The sequence below is a fragment of the Rhincodon typus genome, chromosome 13 (assembly GCF_021869965.1).
Source record: "Rhincodon typus isolate 14 chromosome 13, sRhiTyp1.1, whole genome shotgun sequence".
Lineage (NCBI taxonomy): Eukaryota > Metazoa > Chordata > Chondrichthyes > Orectolobiformes > Rhincodontidae > Rhincodon > Rhincodon typus.
In genome coordinates this window covers 41,320,991-41,340,516 of record NC_063344.1, presented here as the reverse complement: position 1 = coordinate 41,340,516, position 19,526 = coordinate 41,320,991, and the positions used below count along the sequence as shown (strand labels likewise).

The 19,526-nt window shown below is 39.6% G+C and overlaps 2 protein-coding genes across 5 annotated transcripts in view; one reads left to right on the top strand and one right to left on the bottom strand.

Moving 5' to 3' along the window:
* The first annotated feature begins 4,719 nt into the window (after positions 1-4,719).
* ssr3 (signal sequence receptor, gamma) lies at positions 4,720-11,119 on the top strand. The gene is made up of 5 exons (XM_020520848.2): positions 4,720-4,942; positions 6,688-6,814; positions 6,900-6,998; positions 10,075-10,206; positions 10,823-11,119. The coding sequence occupies exons 1-5, from the start codon at positions 4,810-4,812 to the stop codon at positions 10,887-10,889; spliced, it is 558 nt and encodes a 185-aa protein (XP_020376437.1). The 5' UTR covers positions 4,720-4,809; the 3' UTR covers positions 10,890-11,119.
* Positions 11,120-12,920: 1,801 nt separating this feature from the next.
* The window catches only part of kcnab1a (potassium voltage-gated channel subfamily A regulatory beta subunit 1a), a 277,910-nt gene continuing 271,304 nt past the window's right edge, over positions 12,921-19,526 (bottom strand). For all 4 annotated transcript variants that reach the window (XM_048604191.1, XM_048604193.1, XM_048604192.1 and 1 more), the window contains 2 exons: positions 17,526-17,614; positions 12,921-14,167 (listed from right to left, as the gene is read on the bottom strand). In XM_048604191.1, coding sequence (XP_048460148.1) covers positions 14,078-14,167; positions 17,526-17,614 — 179 coding nt within the window. In that variant the 3' untranslated portion in view covers positions 12,921-14,077. The remainder of the gene's footprint in view (positions 14,168-17,525; positions 17,615-19,526) is intronic.

The window sequence follows — 19,526 nt, the reverse complement described above, 5'->3', positions numbered from 1 at the left end:
GGTAGACAGGGTAGTGAAGAAGGCATTTGGAACGCTTTCCTTTATTGGTCAGTGCATTGGCATGTCATGTTGTGGCTGTATAGGACGTTGGTTAGGCCACCTTTAGAATGCTGCATTCAATTCTAGTCTCCCTGGTAATGGAAAGATGTTGCCAAACTTGAAAGGGTGTAGAAATAATTTACAAGGATGTTGCCAGGGTTGGAGCATTTGAACTATAGGACAGGCTGAATAGGCTGAGGCTATTTCCCCTGGAACATCGGAGTCTGATGGATGACCTTCTCGAGGTTCATAAAGTCATAAGGGGCACGGATAGGATGACAGTCAAGAACTGGAGGGCATGTGTTTGAAGTGAAAGGGGAAAGACTTAAAAGGAACCTAAGGAGCAACTTTTACATGCAGAGGGTGGTGTGTGTATGGAATGAGCTGCCAGAAGAAGTGGTGGAGGCTGGTATAATTACAACATTTAAAAGGCACCGGGATGGGTACATGAATACGAAGGGTTTAGAGAGGTATGGGCCAAATGTTAGCAAATGGGACAAGATTAATTTAGAATATCTAGTCAGCGTGGACACATTGGACCAAAAGGTTGGTTCCTGTGCTGTACAATTCTATGATTCTATGACACTTTGCTACAATTTGACAGTCTTTCTGTAGACTTATTTATCATGGTCAAATTCTTTACACTACATTATAGCCTGCATGTTGATATTTCTAGTCAACCTGAACAAACATGTTACGATACACATCTGGAGCAGGTGAGACTTGAAGCCAAGAGGTAGGGACACTACCACTGTGCTGTAAGAACCCTTCATAACCTGCACATATGTTAAGCACTGATATAGGATGTAGACAAGCTTGAATTTGAATTAGGAATGAAAACTTGTTCCAGATTTGCCTTTTTCACATTATTATAATGCACAAGTTGAACTACAAGTAAACATCTGTAAATGACTCAGAGACAGAAGTAGCCATAACATAAATCACACCATGATAATCACAGATTCTCAAGTGTTACTGCGCAGAAGGAGGTCATTTGGGCATTTTGCACCAGCTTGTTAAATGAGCATCTTTATGTAGCGCCAATCTCCTGCTTTTTCTCCATACTCTTGTACATTATTTTTATCCAAATTGTATAACAATAATAATCAAGAATATAATAAAGTTATTTATCAAGATGTCAGTTTTGTTGTGAATTGTTATTTGTTTAGTGACCGATAGTTCTGAATAATATAGCTGTTACAATTATATTATCTTCATATATTGTGTAATACACATTGGTACAATAGTCTTATTCATGTATACTTGTAATCTATCCTTGATCACAAAATGATGTAAGAGATATAAAATATGTCTGAGACGATGCTCATACGCACATTTCCTCCAGGAATCTTTTAAAATAATATGCATCATAAAGGAATAGTTTAGGTTAGATGGGCTTCAGATTGGTTTCACAGGTCAGCGCAACATCAAGGGCCGAAGGGCCTGTACTGCGCTGTAATGTTCTATGTTCTGGCAGTGGTTGGACCGGATGGCTTTAGTTTTGTCACACACAACACATGGTATCATTTTACAGAGAGGGTAGACATGTGCCACTTTAAAAACAGACTGATAAATTAAATTTTAATAGTTAAAATTTAGTAGTTAGTTTTCAGGGAACTGAATTGTATGAGATTAAATTTAGCTGATCTTCAGGTTAATTAAAAACTGGGTTCTTTCTCTTTTAGTTATTGCTATTCTTCAAAATTGTGTGTTACAAACTTTCTTAATCAGATATTTTTTGTTGGCAAGGCATTCATGTGTACATTACCAATGACTTACTTCCTTTTACTTTTGTAAAATTGAGAATGGTTGTGACTGTGACATCAAGGTGAGCCACAAGTAATGTAATGTGATAGAATTAGGAGCACTTGTTGTTGCAAGTTCAGGTTGCACCCTGGGAGTTGGGCATGAAAATCAAGGTTGACCCTCCAAGATAGTACTGAGGGAGTGCTTTATTGTTGGAGGTATTATCCTTCAAATGAGGTATGAAATCAAGGCCAAATATTCCTGCTCAGATGAATGTGAAAGATCTCATGACTCTGGTTCAAAAAAAAAAGTTTTTCCTGACCCAAAGGTAGTAAGAACTGCCGATGCTGGAGTCAGAGATAACACAGTGTGGAGCTGGAAAAGCATAGCAGGCTAGGCAGCATCACAGGAGCAGGAAAGTTGATGTTTCGGATCGGGAACCTTCTTCAGCAATGGGGGAGGGGGAAGGGAGCTCTGAAATACATACAGGGAGGAGGGGTGGGGCTGGGGAAGGTAGGTGGGATGGTGATAGGCGAGTGCAGGTAGGCATTGGTGGGGATTGGTCAGTGAGGTGGGAGGAGTGGATAGGTGGGAGAGAAGAAAGACAGGTTGTATCAGGTCAAGGAGGCGGGGATGAGACCGGAGGTGGGGAGATTTTGAAACTGGTAAAATCCACGTTTAGGCCATCGGGCTATAGGTTCCTGAGGCGGAATATGAGGTGCTGCTCCTCCAGTTTCCGGATGGCATCATTGTGACACTGGAGAAGGCCCAGGATGGACATGTCTCCCAGGGAGTGGGTGGGGGAGTTGAAATGGTTCGCGACCGGAAGGTGTTGTCGTTTGTCGCGAACTGAGCGCAGGTGCTCTACAAAGCAGTCCCCGAGCCTCCGCTTGGTCTCACCGATGTAGAGGAGGCCACGTTGGGAGCAGCGGATGCAATAGATCACACTGATGGTTGTGCAGGTGAACCTCTGTCTGATGTGAAAGGTTTGTTTGGTGCCTTGAATGGAGGTGAGGGGGGAGGTGTAGGGGCAGGTGTGGCACTTCCTGCGGTTGCAGGGAAAGGTGCTGGGGGTGGTGGGCCTAGTGGGGAGTGTGGAGCTGACAAGGAAGTCGCAGAGAGAGCAGTCCCTACCAAAGGCAGATGGGGTGGGGAGGGAAATATATCTTTGGTTGTGGGGTCAAACTGTCGGTGCCGGAAGTGGCGGAGAATGATACGTTGGATATGGAGGTTAGTGGGGTGATATGTGAGAACAAGGGGGATTCTGTCTTTGTTTTTGTTGGGGGGGAGGGGATGTGAGGGCAGAGGTGCAGAAAACACAAGAGATGCGTTTGAGAGCATTTTCAACCACCGAAGGGGAGAAGTTGCAGTCCTTGAAATAACAGGACAGGGATATTTGAGAGTGGAACGCACCATCTTGGGATCAGACATGGCGGAGGCAGAGGAACTGAGAATAGGGGATCGCACTCTTGCAGAAAGGTTGATGAGAGGAGGTGTAGTCTAGGTAGCTGTGGGAGTCAGGCTTGAAATAGATGTCGGTTTTGAGGCGGTCACCAGAGATGGAGACAGAGAGGTCCAGGAAGGAGAGAGAGGTATCAGAGATGGTCCAGGTGAATTTGAGGTTGGTTGTTTGGTGCCTTGAATGGAGGTGAGGGGAGAGGTGTAGGATCACTTCCTACAGACTAAAAGGATGGCCATGGGAACCCGCATGGGCCCGAGCTATGCCTGCCTCTACGTATGTCCCACCTCTTCCTCTGTTACATCGACGACTGTCTCGGCTTCCACGAGGAGCTTGAACAGTTCAGCAACTTTACTAACACTTTTCACCCCAACCTCAAGTTCATCAACGTCAACTTGCCTGCTCCTCTGATGCTGCCTAGACAATTTCCAGGATGTCATCACCTCCCACCTTCGACAACCCTTCTCACCCAACATAATAATCATCACAAAGCTCTACCTTTCAATATTTTCAAGGTTTTGTTTTTGAAAATCTGGTTACTGAACCTTATACTGAATTTAAAAAAGTTCTTCAGAAGCTAGGCCCAACAATACTCAGATCCTATGTATAACCATTTTGAGGCTCACTCATCAATGACCTTCCCTCCATCAAGAATTCAGAATTGGACATGTTCACTGGTGATTGCACAAGGTTCAGCACCATTCACAAATCCTCAGCTAATGAAATAGTACATGTTCATATGCAGCAAGACCTGAAAAACATCCAGGCTTGGGCTGATAAGTGGAAAGTAACATCTGTGTTACACAATGAGAGAATCTAATAATTTCCCCTTGACATTCAATGATATTGCAATCACTGAATCCCTCACTATCAACATCCTGGAATTTGCAACCCTCCTGAATTGGTGTTGCAAACAGTCTTTAAATATTTCTAAGCAGATGTGATAGATTTTTTTTGCAAGCAAGAGGGTGATAGAGCATCAGAGGTGGGCAGGAATATGGATTTGAGGATGCAATTAGATCAGTTTTGATTTCAATAAATGGTGGAGAGCATGGTCTGGGCCCAAATCCCACTCTTTGTTTCCTATTTCCCCAATGTCTGTCCACCACCTATATAGTAAAAGTCTATGCGCACTAAAATACGCTCAACCTTCTCCAGTTTGGGCTTTAAAATCGGTTATTTTAGCCTTAGTAGATGTTTTTTGTCTAATTTTGTAAATTAAAAGCACTGTCATTCTTAAACTCTAAGTGCCTGTAATAAAGATGACAACGATTCATTCAGCTTCACCAATCGCCATAGTGGAGAGCACCAAGGGGTTTATAAACATTTTTAGACCGCATGTGGACTCTTTGTTTACGATAAATCTACAGTTTCTGTTTGCACAAGAAACTTGGGATCGCTACACACCTCCAGCAGTTAAAGAAGACGCACAGGATTGTGGGCCGCTGGGCGGTCTGTAACGCGGGGCATTGTGGGCCGCTGGGCGGTCTGTGCCGTGGGGCATTGTGGGCCGGTTTCGAATGCTGACGATTCTTCCGGAGGATTCGGGTTGAGGACGTGGACTGATGGCTCCTAAAGGCAGCAGCAAGCAGCAGTCAGAGGAAGATCTGTTGTTGCAGGATTTCAGCAGAAATGTCTCGGCCAAATCTTCTGCACTGTTTTATGGAAACGCATTCATTGTGTCGGCCATTCCCATCTGTAAGTGTGTGTGGTGGCACAGCCACTGCTGCCAATGGAAGGGCAGTAGGCAGTGATCAGGATAAGGTTTCATTGCTCACATTTGACCTGATGCATAAGAATTCACGGCAATTTTGTGTCTTTAAGACAGCACGACGATCAAACTCTTTCATAGTAAGGGATCGCATTGGTGCACTGAAAGTTTTATTTTTGTATTTCGAGGGAATAAGAGTGGCTAAAAGGTGGGATTGTAACTGAAACTGTGGGAGAGGAAATCATCACACGAAAAATTAATTCCTATTGGATAGGGCAAAATAACACAGGGAGCTGGAGATTGTCAGTTTAAGGATAATGAGGAGGATTTTGAAGTCAGTGTACAAAGGATGGGTGAGGGAAGAAAGATGCAATGCAAGTCTGAGGCTTTTATCCGAGGGTGGAGGGGTTAGTTACTTGGGGCCAGAGGTGCAAGGTATTTGGTGGGGGGGTGAAGTTTAAAAGAGATGTGCGAGGCACGTTTTTCGCACAAAGGGTGGTGAGTGCCTGGAACGCGCTGCCAGAGGTGGTGGTGGTGGTGGTGGTGGTGGTGGTGGTGGAGGAAGCAGACACAATTGCAGCACCTGTAGAAATACATGAACAGGAAGGGAATAGAGGAATATGGATCCTGTAAGTGGAAACAGTTTTAGTATAGAAGGGCAAATTATGTCAGCGCAGGGGTGGAGGGCCGGAGGGCCTGTTTCTGTGCTTTTTTTTCTTGGTTTTTTTTATTCAAGCAGTGGAGTTTACAGAATATGCTGCTGAGGAGTTGGGGCTGACAAAAAATGAAAACTATTTCTTGTATACAGGGCATACTTGGATAATCTTCCATATTGCCAAGTAGATACTGTGTTGGAACAGCTTGGCTAGGAGTATGGTTAGTTCTGGAATACAGATCTTCAGTACTATTGTTTGAATGTTGTCAGGGTTCATAGCCTTTGCAGTATCCAGTGCCTTCAGCTATTTCTTAATATTATGTGCAGTGAACTGAATTAGCTGAAGGCTGGCATCTGTGATGCTGGAGACCTTGGGAGAAGGGTGAGATGATCATTCTGGCTAAAGATGCTTACAAGTGCTTCAACCTTGTCTTTTGCTGAGATGTTTTGGCAATGTTGGAACAAGTAACAATGGTGAGAGTATTGCTGCAGTATAGTGGAGCTGGATAATTCCAAAAACTTCAGTGGGCAAGGGATGCATTTTATGTTACGTGAATTTCATCAGAAATCTTTAAGTTTTCCTAAATCTTCTTACTGTGCAAATAAACTTGTACTATTTTGCTTTCTTCAGCTCCCCCAACTGAGGACATGGGTGTGTAAAGTTCAGTAGTCTTTGTTTTGGAATTATATTTACCAGATTTACCAGCAGAACCTTGTGTATTATTGAGCATGTCTCTAGAAGTTTTACATTTGCATCCTTGGATCAGAGAACTTTAAGGTTAAAACTTAAGCTTCCATACTCTCCTCTTCAACTTTTTTTTCATTCTAGGTGAAATTTGATTAACTCAAAAAGAAAGGAAAATGAGCTATGAATATTTCCTCAAGCTGAGGAAGATTTGCAATTTTCACCTTTTCAAGACAGTTTGTGAATAGATAAACAGATGTTCAAAATGTCTGTTTGTTATCATTGGAGTTGAAATTTTGAACCTGTTACGTTTTCATCACTGCTGTAAGATATCTGCCAATAATGTGTCTTAATACTGCTGGAATGAACGACCTCCAAACTTTGTCTTCCAGGGCTCTACTGGAGGATCTGGCACATGGACCTTGTCCAGTCTGCAGTTCTGTATTGTGTCATGACCCTTGTCAGTACCTATCTTGTTGCATTTGCGTACAAAAATGTAAAGTTTGTCCTGAAACACAAGTAAGTAATTTCTGGAGTAAAAGTATTCGTAGTTTATTGAATGATATTAGCACATCACTCTGTTAACAGAGATTCATATGCCCAGGGTTGCACAGAAGAGAGAAGATGCAGTTTCCAAGGAGGTCACTCGCAAACTGTCGGAAGCCGACAACAGGAAGATGTCTCGCAAAGAAAAAGATGAGAGGTGTGCTGTTACATTTTGAAAATTATATAGGAGATATTGCTTTCAAAATTGAGTGTCAAATCATGCAAAAGTCAGTTTCTTGTATGTAACTTTGTGATGTGTGCAAAGTGAGGCTGGGTTTGCAGTTAAAGGATTCTTTTAAACAAAGACCATTGTAATTAAGAGAGCAACCAGATAGCAGTAGCAGTGAGGATATTCACTTCATGTTTATGGCTGTTGTGTTTAAATGGATGCCAAAATCAAAATGGCTCTGTTATTCCCACTTAAAATTTGTTCTCAGAATTTTAAATGTGGCTGCATGACTTTCTACTTTTTGCTCTGAAGATGCTCTATAATTTATATGAAAACTATACCATCAGCGCAACCAATCTGATTCCAGGCAGGATTCTTATGAACCTCAGCATATTGTTGTTTTGCCTGATTTTGTCTGAAATCAATTCTTTATAACTTCAGTTGTGAAGTAATCAGCCCAACTTATGACTACTTACAGAGAATTAGCTTTGTTCCTTTGTAGAGTGACTTGGAGTGTGTATGGTGTAGTTGCTTACTTGGTTTTGAATATAGTTCAGGCTCAGTGAGTGAATACCAAATAAATTTGGCATTGCTAGTTTGGTTTTCAAACAGGCACATGGCAACATCACCAAGAAACATAGAAAATAGGAGTAGACTATTCAGCCCTTTGAGCCTGCACTGCTATTCATGAGGATCACAGCTGATCATCCAACTGAGTACCCATTGCCACTTTTTATCCCCATATCCTTTGATCCCTTTAGCCCAAAGAAGTACATCCAAATCCCTAAGCATTCAGTGTTTTGGTCTCAACTGCTTTCTGTGGCAATGTCTTCCAAAGTCTCGCCACTGTCCAGGTGAAGAAATTTCTCATCAATTCTAAATCGCCTGCCCCTTATCCCTAAGTTGTCACCCCTTATTCTGCACTCCCCACTCATCAGAAACATCTTTCCTGCGTTCACTCTATCTAGTCCAGTTAAATTTATAGGTTTCTATGAAATATTCCCTTATCTTCAAGCTCCAATTACTATAGTCCTGTCTGATCCAGTGTCTCTTCATACATCAGTCCTGCCATCCGAGGAGTAGTCTGGTAAATCTTTGCACTCCCTCCATAGCCAGAATATATTTCCTCCGATAGGGAGAACAAAACTAGACACAATACTCCAGGTAGTGAGAACTGCCGATGCTGGAGTCAGAGATAAGTGTGGAGCTGGAGGAGCACAGCAGGCCAGGCAGCATCAGGAGCAGGAAAGTTGACATTTCGGGACCGATCTTCAGAAATTTGTGATGTGTGCAAAGTGAGGCTGGGTGTTTCAGCACAAGGATTCTTTTAAACAAAGACCATTGTAATTGAGAGGAACCAGATATCTGAAGAAGGGTCCTGACCCGAAACGTCAATTTTCCTGCTCCTCTGATGCTGCCTGGCCTGCTGTGCTACTCCAGCTCCACACTGTGTTGTCGCAATATTCCAATTGTCGTCTTACTAGGACTCTGTACTATTGCAGCAAGACATGCCTGCTCCTGTATTCAAATCCTTTCACTACAAAGGCCAACATACCATTTGGCTTCTTCATTGCTTGCTGTACCTGCATGCTTCCTTTCAGTGACTGGTGCTCCAAGTCTCATAACACCTCTCCCTTTTTCAGTCTATCACCATTCAGATAATCTGCTTTCCTAACTTTGTTATCAAACTGGATATCCTCATATTTGTCCACATTACAGATCATCTGTCATGTATTTCCCCAATCAACTTGTCCAAACACACTGAAACATCGCTGCATCCTCTTCACATTTCACCCAGCTTTGAGTTGTCTGCAAACTTAGACATATTACATTTTACTTCCTCATCTAAATTATTAATAAATATTGTGAATAGCTGTGGTCCAAGCACTGATCCTTGCAGTACCCCACTAGTCACTGGCTGCCACTTGGAAAAAGACCCGTTTATTCCTTTGTTTTTTGTCAGCCAACCAGTTCTTTATCCAAGTCAGTACTCTAGCCCCAATCTCAGGCACTTCAGTTTTGTACAATAATCCCTTATAGGACCTTATTGACAAGCTACTGAAAGTCCAAGAAAACCACAACCATTGGCTTTCCCTTATCAACTCTACTAGTTCCATCCTCTCAAAATTCCAGTAGTACATCAAGCAGGATCTCAGTTTCATAAATCCGTGCTTACTCTGTCCAATCCTGTGTTTTTTTTGCCAAATGTTCTGCAATTAAAACATTTATAATGAACTCTTGCATTTTCCTCACTACTGATGTCAGGTTAACTGATCTATAAATCCCTGATTTCTCTCTACATCCTTTCTTAAGTAGTAGGGTTTCATTAGCTGTCTCCAATTGTAGGAACTGTTCCAGAGTCTGTAGAATCTTGAAAGATAACTACTGATGCATCTAATGTTTGCACAATCACTTCCTTAGGTACTCCGGGATGCAAATTAACAGACCCTGGGGAGTCATTGACCTTTAATCCCATCAATTTGCCTAAAACCACTTCCCTATTAATACTGATTTCCTTCAGTTTCTTGCTTTCGCTGGAACGTCATTTGTGTCCTGTGTGAAGACTGAATAAAATTGTTTTTAATTGAACTGCTGACTCTGTTTCCCATTATAACTTCCCATTTTTGACTTTTCTGCACATACTTATAGAAGCAGAGAAACTGTAAGATGACTAGTGCAATTGCAGGTCTATAGTGGTTGGAACTTTAGTTTTCAGCATTGACTGTATTCATGAAAACCTAGTCTGCTTATGACCCAACAGGTAGTCTTTAAATATCTGGTGCAAGATTTCTCCTTCAGGAGTTCGCAGAAATGGAGCAATCTTTAAGGCCTCTTCAGTGATCCAACTGAGCTGCACAGTGGTTGTGTGCAGTTTGTTTCCCTGATGGGGGTTTGCGGCTCAATATTTATGTATCTCGGGCCTATCCATTCAGACAGATTGTTCCCAGTGCTAGAACACCTGTTTTTGGATGTAAACAAAGTTTATTCTTTGTGTGGCATTTCCACAAATCATGTGGTATTTGTTTCTAGATACAAACTTAAAAGCTTGCTTTCTCCTTAATAGAATTCTATGGAAAAAGAATGAAGTGGCTGACTATGAAGCTACAACCTTCTCAATCTTTTACAACAACACCCTGTTTCTGGTTATGGTGATTATTGCTTCATTCTTTATACTGAAGAATTTCAATCCTACAGTGTATCCTTTTTAATGCTGAAATAATAACACCACCATGCAGGTATCTACATTTAAGAAGGAATCAGTTAATGGTTTTAAACTTGTGTCACCTTCATCAGTTATTGCATTCCTGTTACTGATTGGAGCTAAAGTGTCGCAAGACGTGATTAAAAGATCAGTTTTTCTTTTCCTTTGAGAACTACAGGTTAGAGGTCCTAGTAAGTGTATGGAAGACTATTAACTATCAGTCTACACATTTCTCCCCATTATTAGACAGGAATCCATATTGCTGATTTCATTGCAGCTGCTAAAGTTTCTGTCATTCCCGATTTGGTAAATTTGAAACCTTAGATTGTGCTGTAATCATTCCGTTGTTGACGTTAAATAATATGATTGCTGAGTATGCACACAGTTGGTCTTTTAGATCTCTTTGAACAGCACTGTATCCAATAACCGCAAATTAAATGCAATATATTCTCTGGAAAATAGATGGAAACACAACTGTACAGGACCCAAAATTTATTTTCTTGTGTTGATGCTTCATTTATCTGAAAATATCATTCAGTCTTTCTATTCAGATATAAATTATTGTTACACGTTTCTGTATAAAACCTGTATTCCTTAATTGAACTCTCAGAAATTACATCCTGTCGATTTGTGCTTCATCAGGGTTGATTGCTCTTCTTTCTACAGGCTCAAAGTAATTTTCTCGGGCTTTTTTAGTGAGCTGTTGTCAAGAATTGAATAGTCTGTGTACTTAATAAGGTCACTTAGATTTTAAAATCTGTAAACTTGAGACCTGAAACTACAGAATTGGTCACTTGACTGAAACAACTACAGTTCTGTGAACTGCATTTTTTTTTACAATACACCTGTATCCATATTGTCAAGGTCATGGATGTTATGTAATAAAACGAATGCATTTTGCAACTGAGTTTTTTTCTAGGAGTTTGCAGTTTTGCTTTAACCTGTATGGACACACACACTCACCCACCCGCTCTTTCAGTAAATGCTATAAATGTCAAGTTGAAACTTGTGTAAAATAAGACATTGAGTTGGCCTTTAGTGTATATGGTGTGCTGTGTAGATGCTATTAATACAGTATTTGCAACATGTAAACTCATACAAATTATGAAAATCTCTATCCCTTATACAGCAGAAATAATGATCAAGTGTCTGATATCACTTATTGTGGGAGGCTATCGTAGATGGTCACAAGCTTGATCAAAAAGTAGGTTTTAAGAAGCTTAAGAAAGGAAGAATGAGAGCTTTAGAAATGGAAGTCACTAAGCATTTCTGCACATTTAAAAACATGGGCAATTACTACAGAAGTATCTTAAAACCTGGGGGAGGCAATGGCCTAGTGGTATTATCGCTGGACTGTTAATCCAGAGACCCACATAATGTTCCGGGGACCCGGGTCTGAATCCTGCCATGACAGTTGGTGAAATTTGAATACAATAAATATTTGGAATTTGGATTCACAGTCATCATTAGACTCCCTTGTTGGAAAAACCCATCTGGTTCACTAATGTCCTTTAGGGAAGGAAACTACCATCCTTAGCTGGTCTGGCCTACGTGTGACTCCAGGCCTACATGTGACTCCAGACTCTCAGTAGTGTGGTTTACTCTTAACTGCCCTCTGGGTAATTACAGATGGGCAATAAATGCTGCCTACCCAGCCATGTCCTCATCCCGTGAATGAATAAAATAACTAAATTAGAATGTAAAAATATTAACACATTGTATTACAGGACAAGTCAAGTAAATTGCTGCATTATAATTATGCCTGCTGGCTAGTTCTCATTTCTCATTAAACTTTTAGCTGTGATATAATAAATAACTTAAAGTGCAAGATACATCAAACTAAATCTCCCAATGTTATGCTTTCACTTAATTTTATTTTTTTATAATTAAATCAGATACAGCAATGTAATTTTTTAACCATTGAGCAAACGATATATGATCTACATTTGAAATCTGGTAACTGGTCAAAGTGCATAATACTCAATTAAGTATGATAATGAAGTACAGAAGAATGTTGCCTGATCACCTTTCTACAATAAAAGCAACTCTGTGGTTTACTTTTTATAGTTACCAATTCTGCCATGTAGTTGTTCAGTAACAAAAATTCTTTCTACAAAAGAAACTGACCAACATTCTGCTAAATAGTTTCTCAAATAATTTAAAACCATCTAAACTTGTTTTTAAAATACATAGGAGCATCAGAATGGTGGAATTCCTGTATTTCATTCAGACTGTTATGCCTGTTTTGCCATTTAATCAAATCATGGTTGATCTATACCTCACTTAATAAACTCACCCCCAGCAAAGTGTATCTACCTAAGTAAATAAAGAGTTTCGATTGACCCAGTATCCACACCCTTTCTGGGGAAAGAATTTCATATTTCCACTGCCATTTTTGATGAAAAGGTTCTTCCAGATTTCACTCCACAATGACTTAGCTCTAATTTTCAGTTTTGCCCCCTTGTTCTGGGTTCTGCCAAAGGAAATAGCTTGTCTGTGTCTACATATCAAATCCTTTTATCATTTTAAACACCATAATCATCTGTAATCTTTAATTAAAAGGACTGCAATCCCTTTACATAACCTGTCCTCACAATTTAATCCTTTTTAAGGCTTAGTATCATTTTGGCAAATATGCACTACACCCTGCTCAAGGTCAAATATCCTTTGAGGTGCAGTGCCTAAAATTGTTTGCAGTACATCAAGTGTTGTTTGACAGCTGGTACAAAATGGAGGAAGAAAAGTATTACAACGCTTATGATACACCAACAGTCCATTAGCCTTTTTGACTACTTGGTGTACTTGTACATTGATTTTTAATGATTTATGTGTCTGTACCCTTCACTTTTCTCCAGAATATCTGGTCTCTAGCCAATGAGAAAGTATTCTAATTTGTCTTGAGTCCAAAATGGATTACCTTTCACTTCCCATGGTTCACTAGTTGTTCCATTGTTTTTCCTCACTTAATCTGTCATTGGAACTTTAAACTTCCATCTTCGTTTGACCGAACTTACTTTATTTCCTAAATTAGTGTCCCCTGTGAACTGGTTGCTGTCTAAGTTTGGTGCATGTGGTGAAGAGTTGAAATGCTGATATATAGCCTCTTGAAACTCAAATTGTCAGATTCAACCAATCTGACCACATTCCCTTTATCCCCTACTGCTCTCTCCTAACTCCCAACCAATGAATAATCAAAAATTAGACATTTATGTAACCGAAGAAGTTCAGGTTTAGGGACCATTCATAAAGCAATTGCTGCTTTCTGAAAAAGGCAATTGTGTTTGCCAAAACAAGCAATGTGGTTTAACATGTATTTAGTGATTTTATATAAATGTACTTGATTAGTCTGGAACAGGTTAAAACGAGTAATTGTTTCCAGTATATTTTGTAACCTGAAATAAAACATCCTAAATGCTTCTTTGGATTCCAATTTACTATGTAAACACATTAAGACACTAGTCCTAAAAAAAATCAGCAAGTTCCAGCATAATGCAAGCCATTACATGTTCATGCCTGTGATCTATAATTCACTGGATGAGGTTCAGTTGGGAGGAATGATTGTTTAAACTTGGTACTGGAATTCAGATTCCAAAAGTACACAAGCTATGAATGTGTTTATGTTTATTTTTGTTATAAGCAAATAGTTCAGTGTACAGTTTGGGTGAATAGAAGACTGCAGGAACCACCTTGATCTGGGTGATTGTAGAATGTGCTTCTGTTTTAAGGGTACACCTTTCACTGCATAAGCATGCACCTGTGGGAATTCAATAGTAAACAGCTTTAGATTCACAGCCAGACAGTGGTCCAGCAAGTAAAGAGTGCCACTTTCATCATGCAGTCCCAGTATTCATCATGCATCTTTAAGTTAGGATCGGTAGTCCTTCTTGCTTAGTGGTTTGTTGCCAAGTATGCTGTCAATCTCGTTCACAATCTGTGATGTCAACTTTGAGAGAACCTGAAAAGTTTCCAATCATTTCGTAAGTAGTAGGAAAGATATCCTGAAAATATTTTATCCAGTACAGTCTAGGCAAGACAGACTTTCAATTTCCATTTATATAACATCAGTAGTAACCTACTTGGAGTCATAGAAATATACAGCATAGAAACAGACCCTTCGGTCCAACTCATTCATAACAACCAGATATCCTGAATAAATCTAGTCCCATTTGGCCCATAACCCTCTAAACCTTTCCTATTCATATACCAATCCAGATGCCTTTTAAATATTGTAATAGTACCAGCCTCCATCACTTCCTCTGGCAGCTCTTTCCATACACAGACCACCCTCTGCGTGAAAATGTTGCCTCTTCGATCCCTTCTAAATCTTTCCCTTCTCACCTTAAACCTATGCCCTATAGTTTTGGACTCTCCCACCCCAGAAAGAAAATCTTGTCTATTTACCCTATCCATGCCCCTCATGATTTTATAGATCTCTATAAGGTCACCCCTCAGCCTCTTGACAGTCCAGGTAAAATAGCAATAAATCAAATCAGATCAACCTCTGTCTATCCTCTGCTGCCCTTAAAGATTTCATATAAGGCAACTGGATCCAGTCTATCTTTTCACTCCTCTCCTTCCCTCTCCTACATTTTCCAATGAGAAGATCTGTTGTTTACTCTCTGCCTCCACTACTTAGCCAATTCCCCAACTGGTCAACAGTTCAATTCTGTGAAACATTCTTTCATGAAGGAATTTGGGAAATAACTTACAAAAGTCCATATTAACAACATCTACAACCGTCCCTGTCTACTACTTTAGTAGCCATCTCTTCAAAAAATTTCAATCAGGTTTGTCAGGCATAACGTATCCCTCAGAAATCCTTTTGGATCAGTTGATTTTGATAACCACTGAGATCTCAGTGAAAAATATCTTTTGAAAAATAGTCACTGTTGTAAAGTGGGAGCCTGGGGAGCCAATGTTCATGTTATGGGCCCACAGAATATTGAACAGAATTATTTTTGGTCATTTTTCTCGAAGGATAAATATTGGCAAGGACATTGGAGTTAAAATCCCTCCAAGTTAATTTGAAGTATCTTTTACATTCATCTGAGGACAGATGGATTATTGTTTCGGCATCTCAGCTGAAAGGTGATACCTCAAACAGTGCATCTGTCCCTCAGTACTACACTGATTTTGCATTCAAGGCCCTTGAGCACTACTGAATCTATATCCTTCTGATTTGGAAGTAGATGCTTTGGCACAAAGCTAAGAGTAACATCAGGATTAAGGTACAGTTCTGAAAAAAATGGAGAGCATGCTGTGGTAGATAAAAAAGTAAGTTGGTGGTGCTGATAGGGTTGACCAATCCCAACAATACAGTTCATAGTTAAAAGACCCGAAGTGGACCAAGCTACAATTTTTCACATTTTCAATTCAACAAGGTGTTTCATTTAACATTTATAATTGGGAAATGTACAAAAAGGCTCCAATTTTAAATGAACTAGACTGAAATAGTTAATTTTGCCATTTACTTCAAGTTCAATCAGAATTTTTCGCACCTCTATCTTGTAACGTTAACAACTGATAATGTTATGGTTGCATTATAATGTAGATTTTTAAAATTAGCCTGTTCAGACATATTATGACATGTCTTGGACAAGTGGAACTTGAACCCAAGTCTTCTGGCCTACAGGTAGGGACACCACCGTTGCATCACTAATGCAACCTGTCCTTAAACTTAACGTAAGTTACTGGTAGAAAAATGAACAAAATTATGTAAAATATATGCTACCATATATAAAATAATTTTTTGATTTGGTTGTCTTGTACAGGTAGTGAATGGGGTTTCCTCTCTGAATATATTTAGTGGTAGACTGTGTGTTGGTGGTTGAGCTTCGCTAACATGGTTCAAGTCCAAGATTGAATCAGTGAGCTGCAGTGACCAATGTTTTAAAGGAGCTGAAGAATTATGTATGGTTGTGAGTACCACATTATAGGAAGGATGTGAACACATTGGAGAGAGTGTAGAAGTAATTTACAAGAATGGTTCTAGGGATTAGATATTTCATTTATGAGGATAGATTGAAGAAGTTGGCACTGTTCTTGGAGACACGTAGCTAAGAGGAGATCTAATAGAGGTTTTCAAAATCATGAGTAAGCTTGATAGTGCAGATAGCAAGAAATTGTTCTGGCTCATAAAAGCATCAAAAACTAGAGGGCACAGATTTCTTTTATTTAACCTATTTCTGTAATCAGTCTGTTCAGCGATGTTACCAAAGATCTCTGGAACAGGTGGGATTTGAACCTAGGCCTCCCTGTCCAGGAGTAGGGACACTACCACTGCACAAAATTCCACCTGCTTTTTAAAAAAATTTAACTTATTTTTGTAATCAGCTTTTCAGAGATATTTGTACACACCTCTGGAGCAAGTGGGTCTCCTGATCCAAGAGTAGGGATACTATCACTGCACCACAGGGCACGGATTTTAATGTGACCTGCCATCGGAGTAAATGTGATGTCTGAATAAAATTTGTTAGACACTAAGTAGTTAGCGTATGGAATGCACTGTCTGGAAATGCAGTGCAGGTACATTCAGCTGTGTCATGCAAGTGGATATTGGATGATTCTTTGAACAAAAATAATATGCAAGGCCAGAAACTGGAAGTAGGTAATGATGCTTATTTGAAGAGTTGGTGCAGGCACAATGGGTTGAATAGCCTCCTGTGCTGTAAGGCTTGTGTAATTCTGAGCAACTTGCAAGCATCAGGAGTGAAAAGAAGTAGTATTTTAACATGGTAGGGAAATCATTTATGCTTATCGTAGCAAGAAAATTATATACTGGAAACCATTAATGCAAGAGACAATTAGAGCAAAGGTACTAGATCTATGTCCATCATTCCTTACTGCAGCTAAGAATCTCTAACTAACTATGGAAGTGACCACCTTCCATACTGTACTGCCCACAGATGCCAGTTTAAAGAACTGGAGACATCAAATACGATGCGGAGTCGTTGCTGGGTCAGTGCACTCCATCTTTAACAATCTTAAATAAGAAATAATAAGGAATAAATTATATATATAATACTTATATTAGAAATAATATAATATTTTGAATCAATACTTGAAAATTGAGTGAATAAGTGCATTTTCAAACAAATGTTCAGTACACAAGCTGTAAAATGTAATGATTTTAATGAGTATAATTTATTTCACAGTTGTGTTGATCTGTTTTCTGGATTTTTAGTTGCAAAGTTTATCATAATACCAGCAGTCCAATTTATTTAATTCTGTCAAATTTCTCTTCCTTGTATTTTTTTTTGGAGCAGGTTTATACCAAAGAATTAGATTGATCAGAATCCTCAGTAATAACTTACCTGTATGGCGCCTAGGTTTTCAGTAAGCTGTTCTGTATTGGAGGCCCCCAGGAGAACTGAACTTACACCCTCATTGCGCAGACACCAAGCTAAAAGAGGCAGAAGATTGCTGAAGGTTAAAAGTTGTATTAACCAACATTTTCAGAAAATATTGTTGTATATTACACAGTAAGAACACAAACAGTAACAGGATATGACTGTAAAATCCAAGTTAATATTTTTCATATTATATGTAAGATGTATTAGTACTTCTGATGGATCATTATTGGATATATCATTGGATTTCAATTCTGTTTTTCATGGGATGTTGATATCACTCACCAGGCAGAATTTGTTGCCCATTCTTCATGGTCTTTGAGCTGAATAGCTTGCTGGATCAGAGGCCGGTTAAGAGTTAACCATATTTCTGTGGGTCACATAAGTTAGACCACATAAGGACGTACGATTTCCTTTCCTAACAGAGATTAGAGAGAGGAATCTGCGATCCTTACCTGCTCTGAACCTTATCTGCCTGCTAGGTTTTTGTATAGCCACTAGATGGAGCACTTTGTCACAACAAAGATCCTTGAGCTTAAAGTTTGGAAGTAAGATGGCTCCTTTTTTGCTGCTGAAGTGGCTGTAATGTCAGTCATTTTGAATAGATTCTCAGCTAAGACCACCATTTTATCCAATTTATGTTTGTTAGTCTAAAGAAGTTGGAGAGCCTTGGGAAGCTGGCCAATTGAGTGATACATTGAGATACATTAAAATTTGGAAACAAGCCATTCAACCCAACAGTTTGTGTTGGTTATTATCCTGCAAATAGTACTTGTCATATTTACTCACTCTGCAGCCGTATTATTTCTATCTCATTTTCCTTCATTCACTGTTCGATCTAATCTTGAACATAACATTGCTACTATTCTAACCCTGGCCTGGTTGTGAATTTCAAAGGCTCATAGCATTAAGTAAGGATGATTTACTCTCTGTTCTAACTCTCCTACTTTTAATATTGCTGTTCTGGCCTTTCATCAGCATTTTTAAATTAGTGTACCAATCCCTCTACTCTGTCACAGCACCAAATGTGCTGGCATTTAATGTAAAATGGATGTTGTTATTCATTAATGAAAATGTAATGTCTCACACTTAATGATATTGACTTCTACCCTCCACTGTTTAATCCTTTTACCATCTTATCCTGTTGGAATTTCTTTGGTTTTCTAAAGAATTAAACTTTCTTGTTCTGTTACATTTTAATACTGTTCCCTCACCTTTTTCCAAATCACTAATGTACAAAGTTAACAAAAGCGGCTTCTGAACTGAACTCTGCAAACATCATTATCCATTTCACATAATTCTAGAAAAACTGCCTGAGACTATGACCCTCTGTCTTTCCTCTGTCTTACCAATTTTCAATCCAGTTTGTTATAGTTCCGTTAATTTGATATTCTTTGCATTGTCTGATGTTTTCACATTTGGTGCCACGATAATTACCCCTAGGGTGAGCATGTACAACTGCTGAAAGTGTAGGAATGAGTATTCACAGATCCCTAATGGGCTTGAACTGTGTACACTAATAACACCTCAGGGTGTGTGGTAGCTGTATACTGATCCTGACAGTGTAGGGCTGTGCATACATTGATCCCTGGCTGACTAGAGGAGGGTGTACAGAGGTCCCTGGAAATCTAGGGGTGTGAATGCACTGATCCCAGGAATTTAGAAGCAGAGATACATTGATCCCTGGTAATCTAGGGGTAGGGATACACTAATCTTTCTCAGAATGTACACACCACTAGATTGATCCTTGGTAGGTTAGGGCTGGGTGTATATGGATCCTGGGCAGTTTAGAGGTTTGCATGCAAACTGATTCCTAATAGATTGGAACCATATGCACTGATTCTTAACAGTCTAGGAATGAATGTACACTGATTATAGAATAATCCCCATGTGCAAAAACAGGCTATTTGGCCCATCAAGTCTGCACCGACCATCCAAAGAGTATCCCACCCAGTCCCCTCCCAA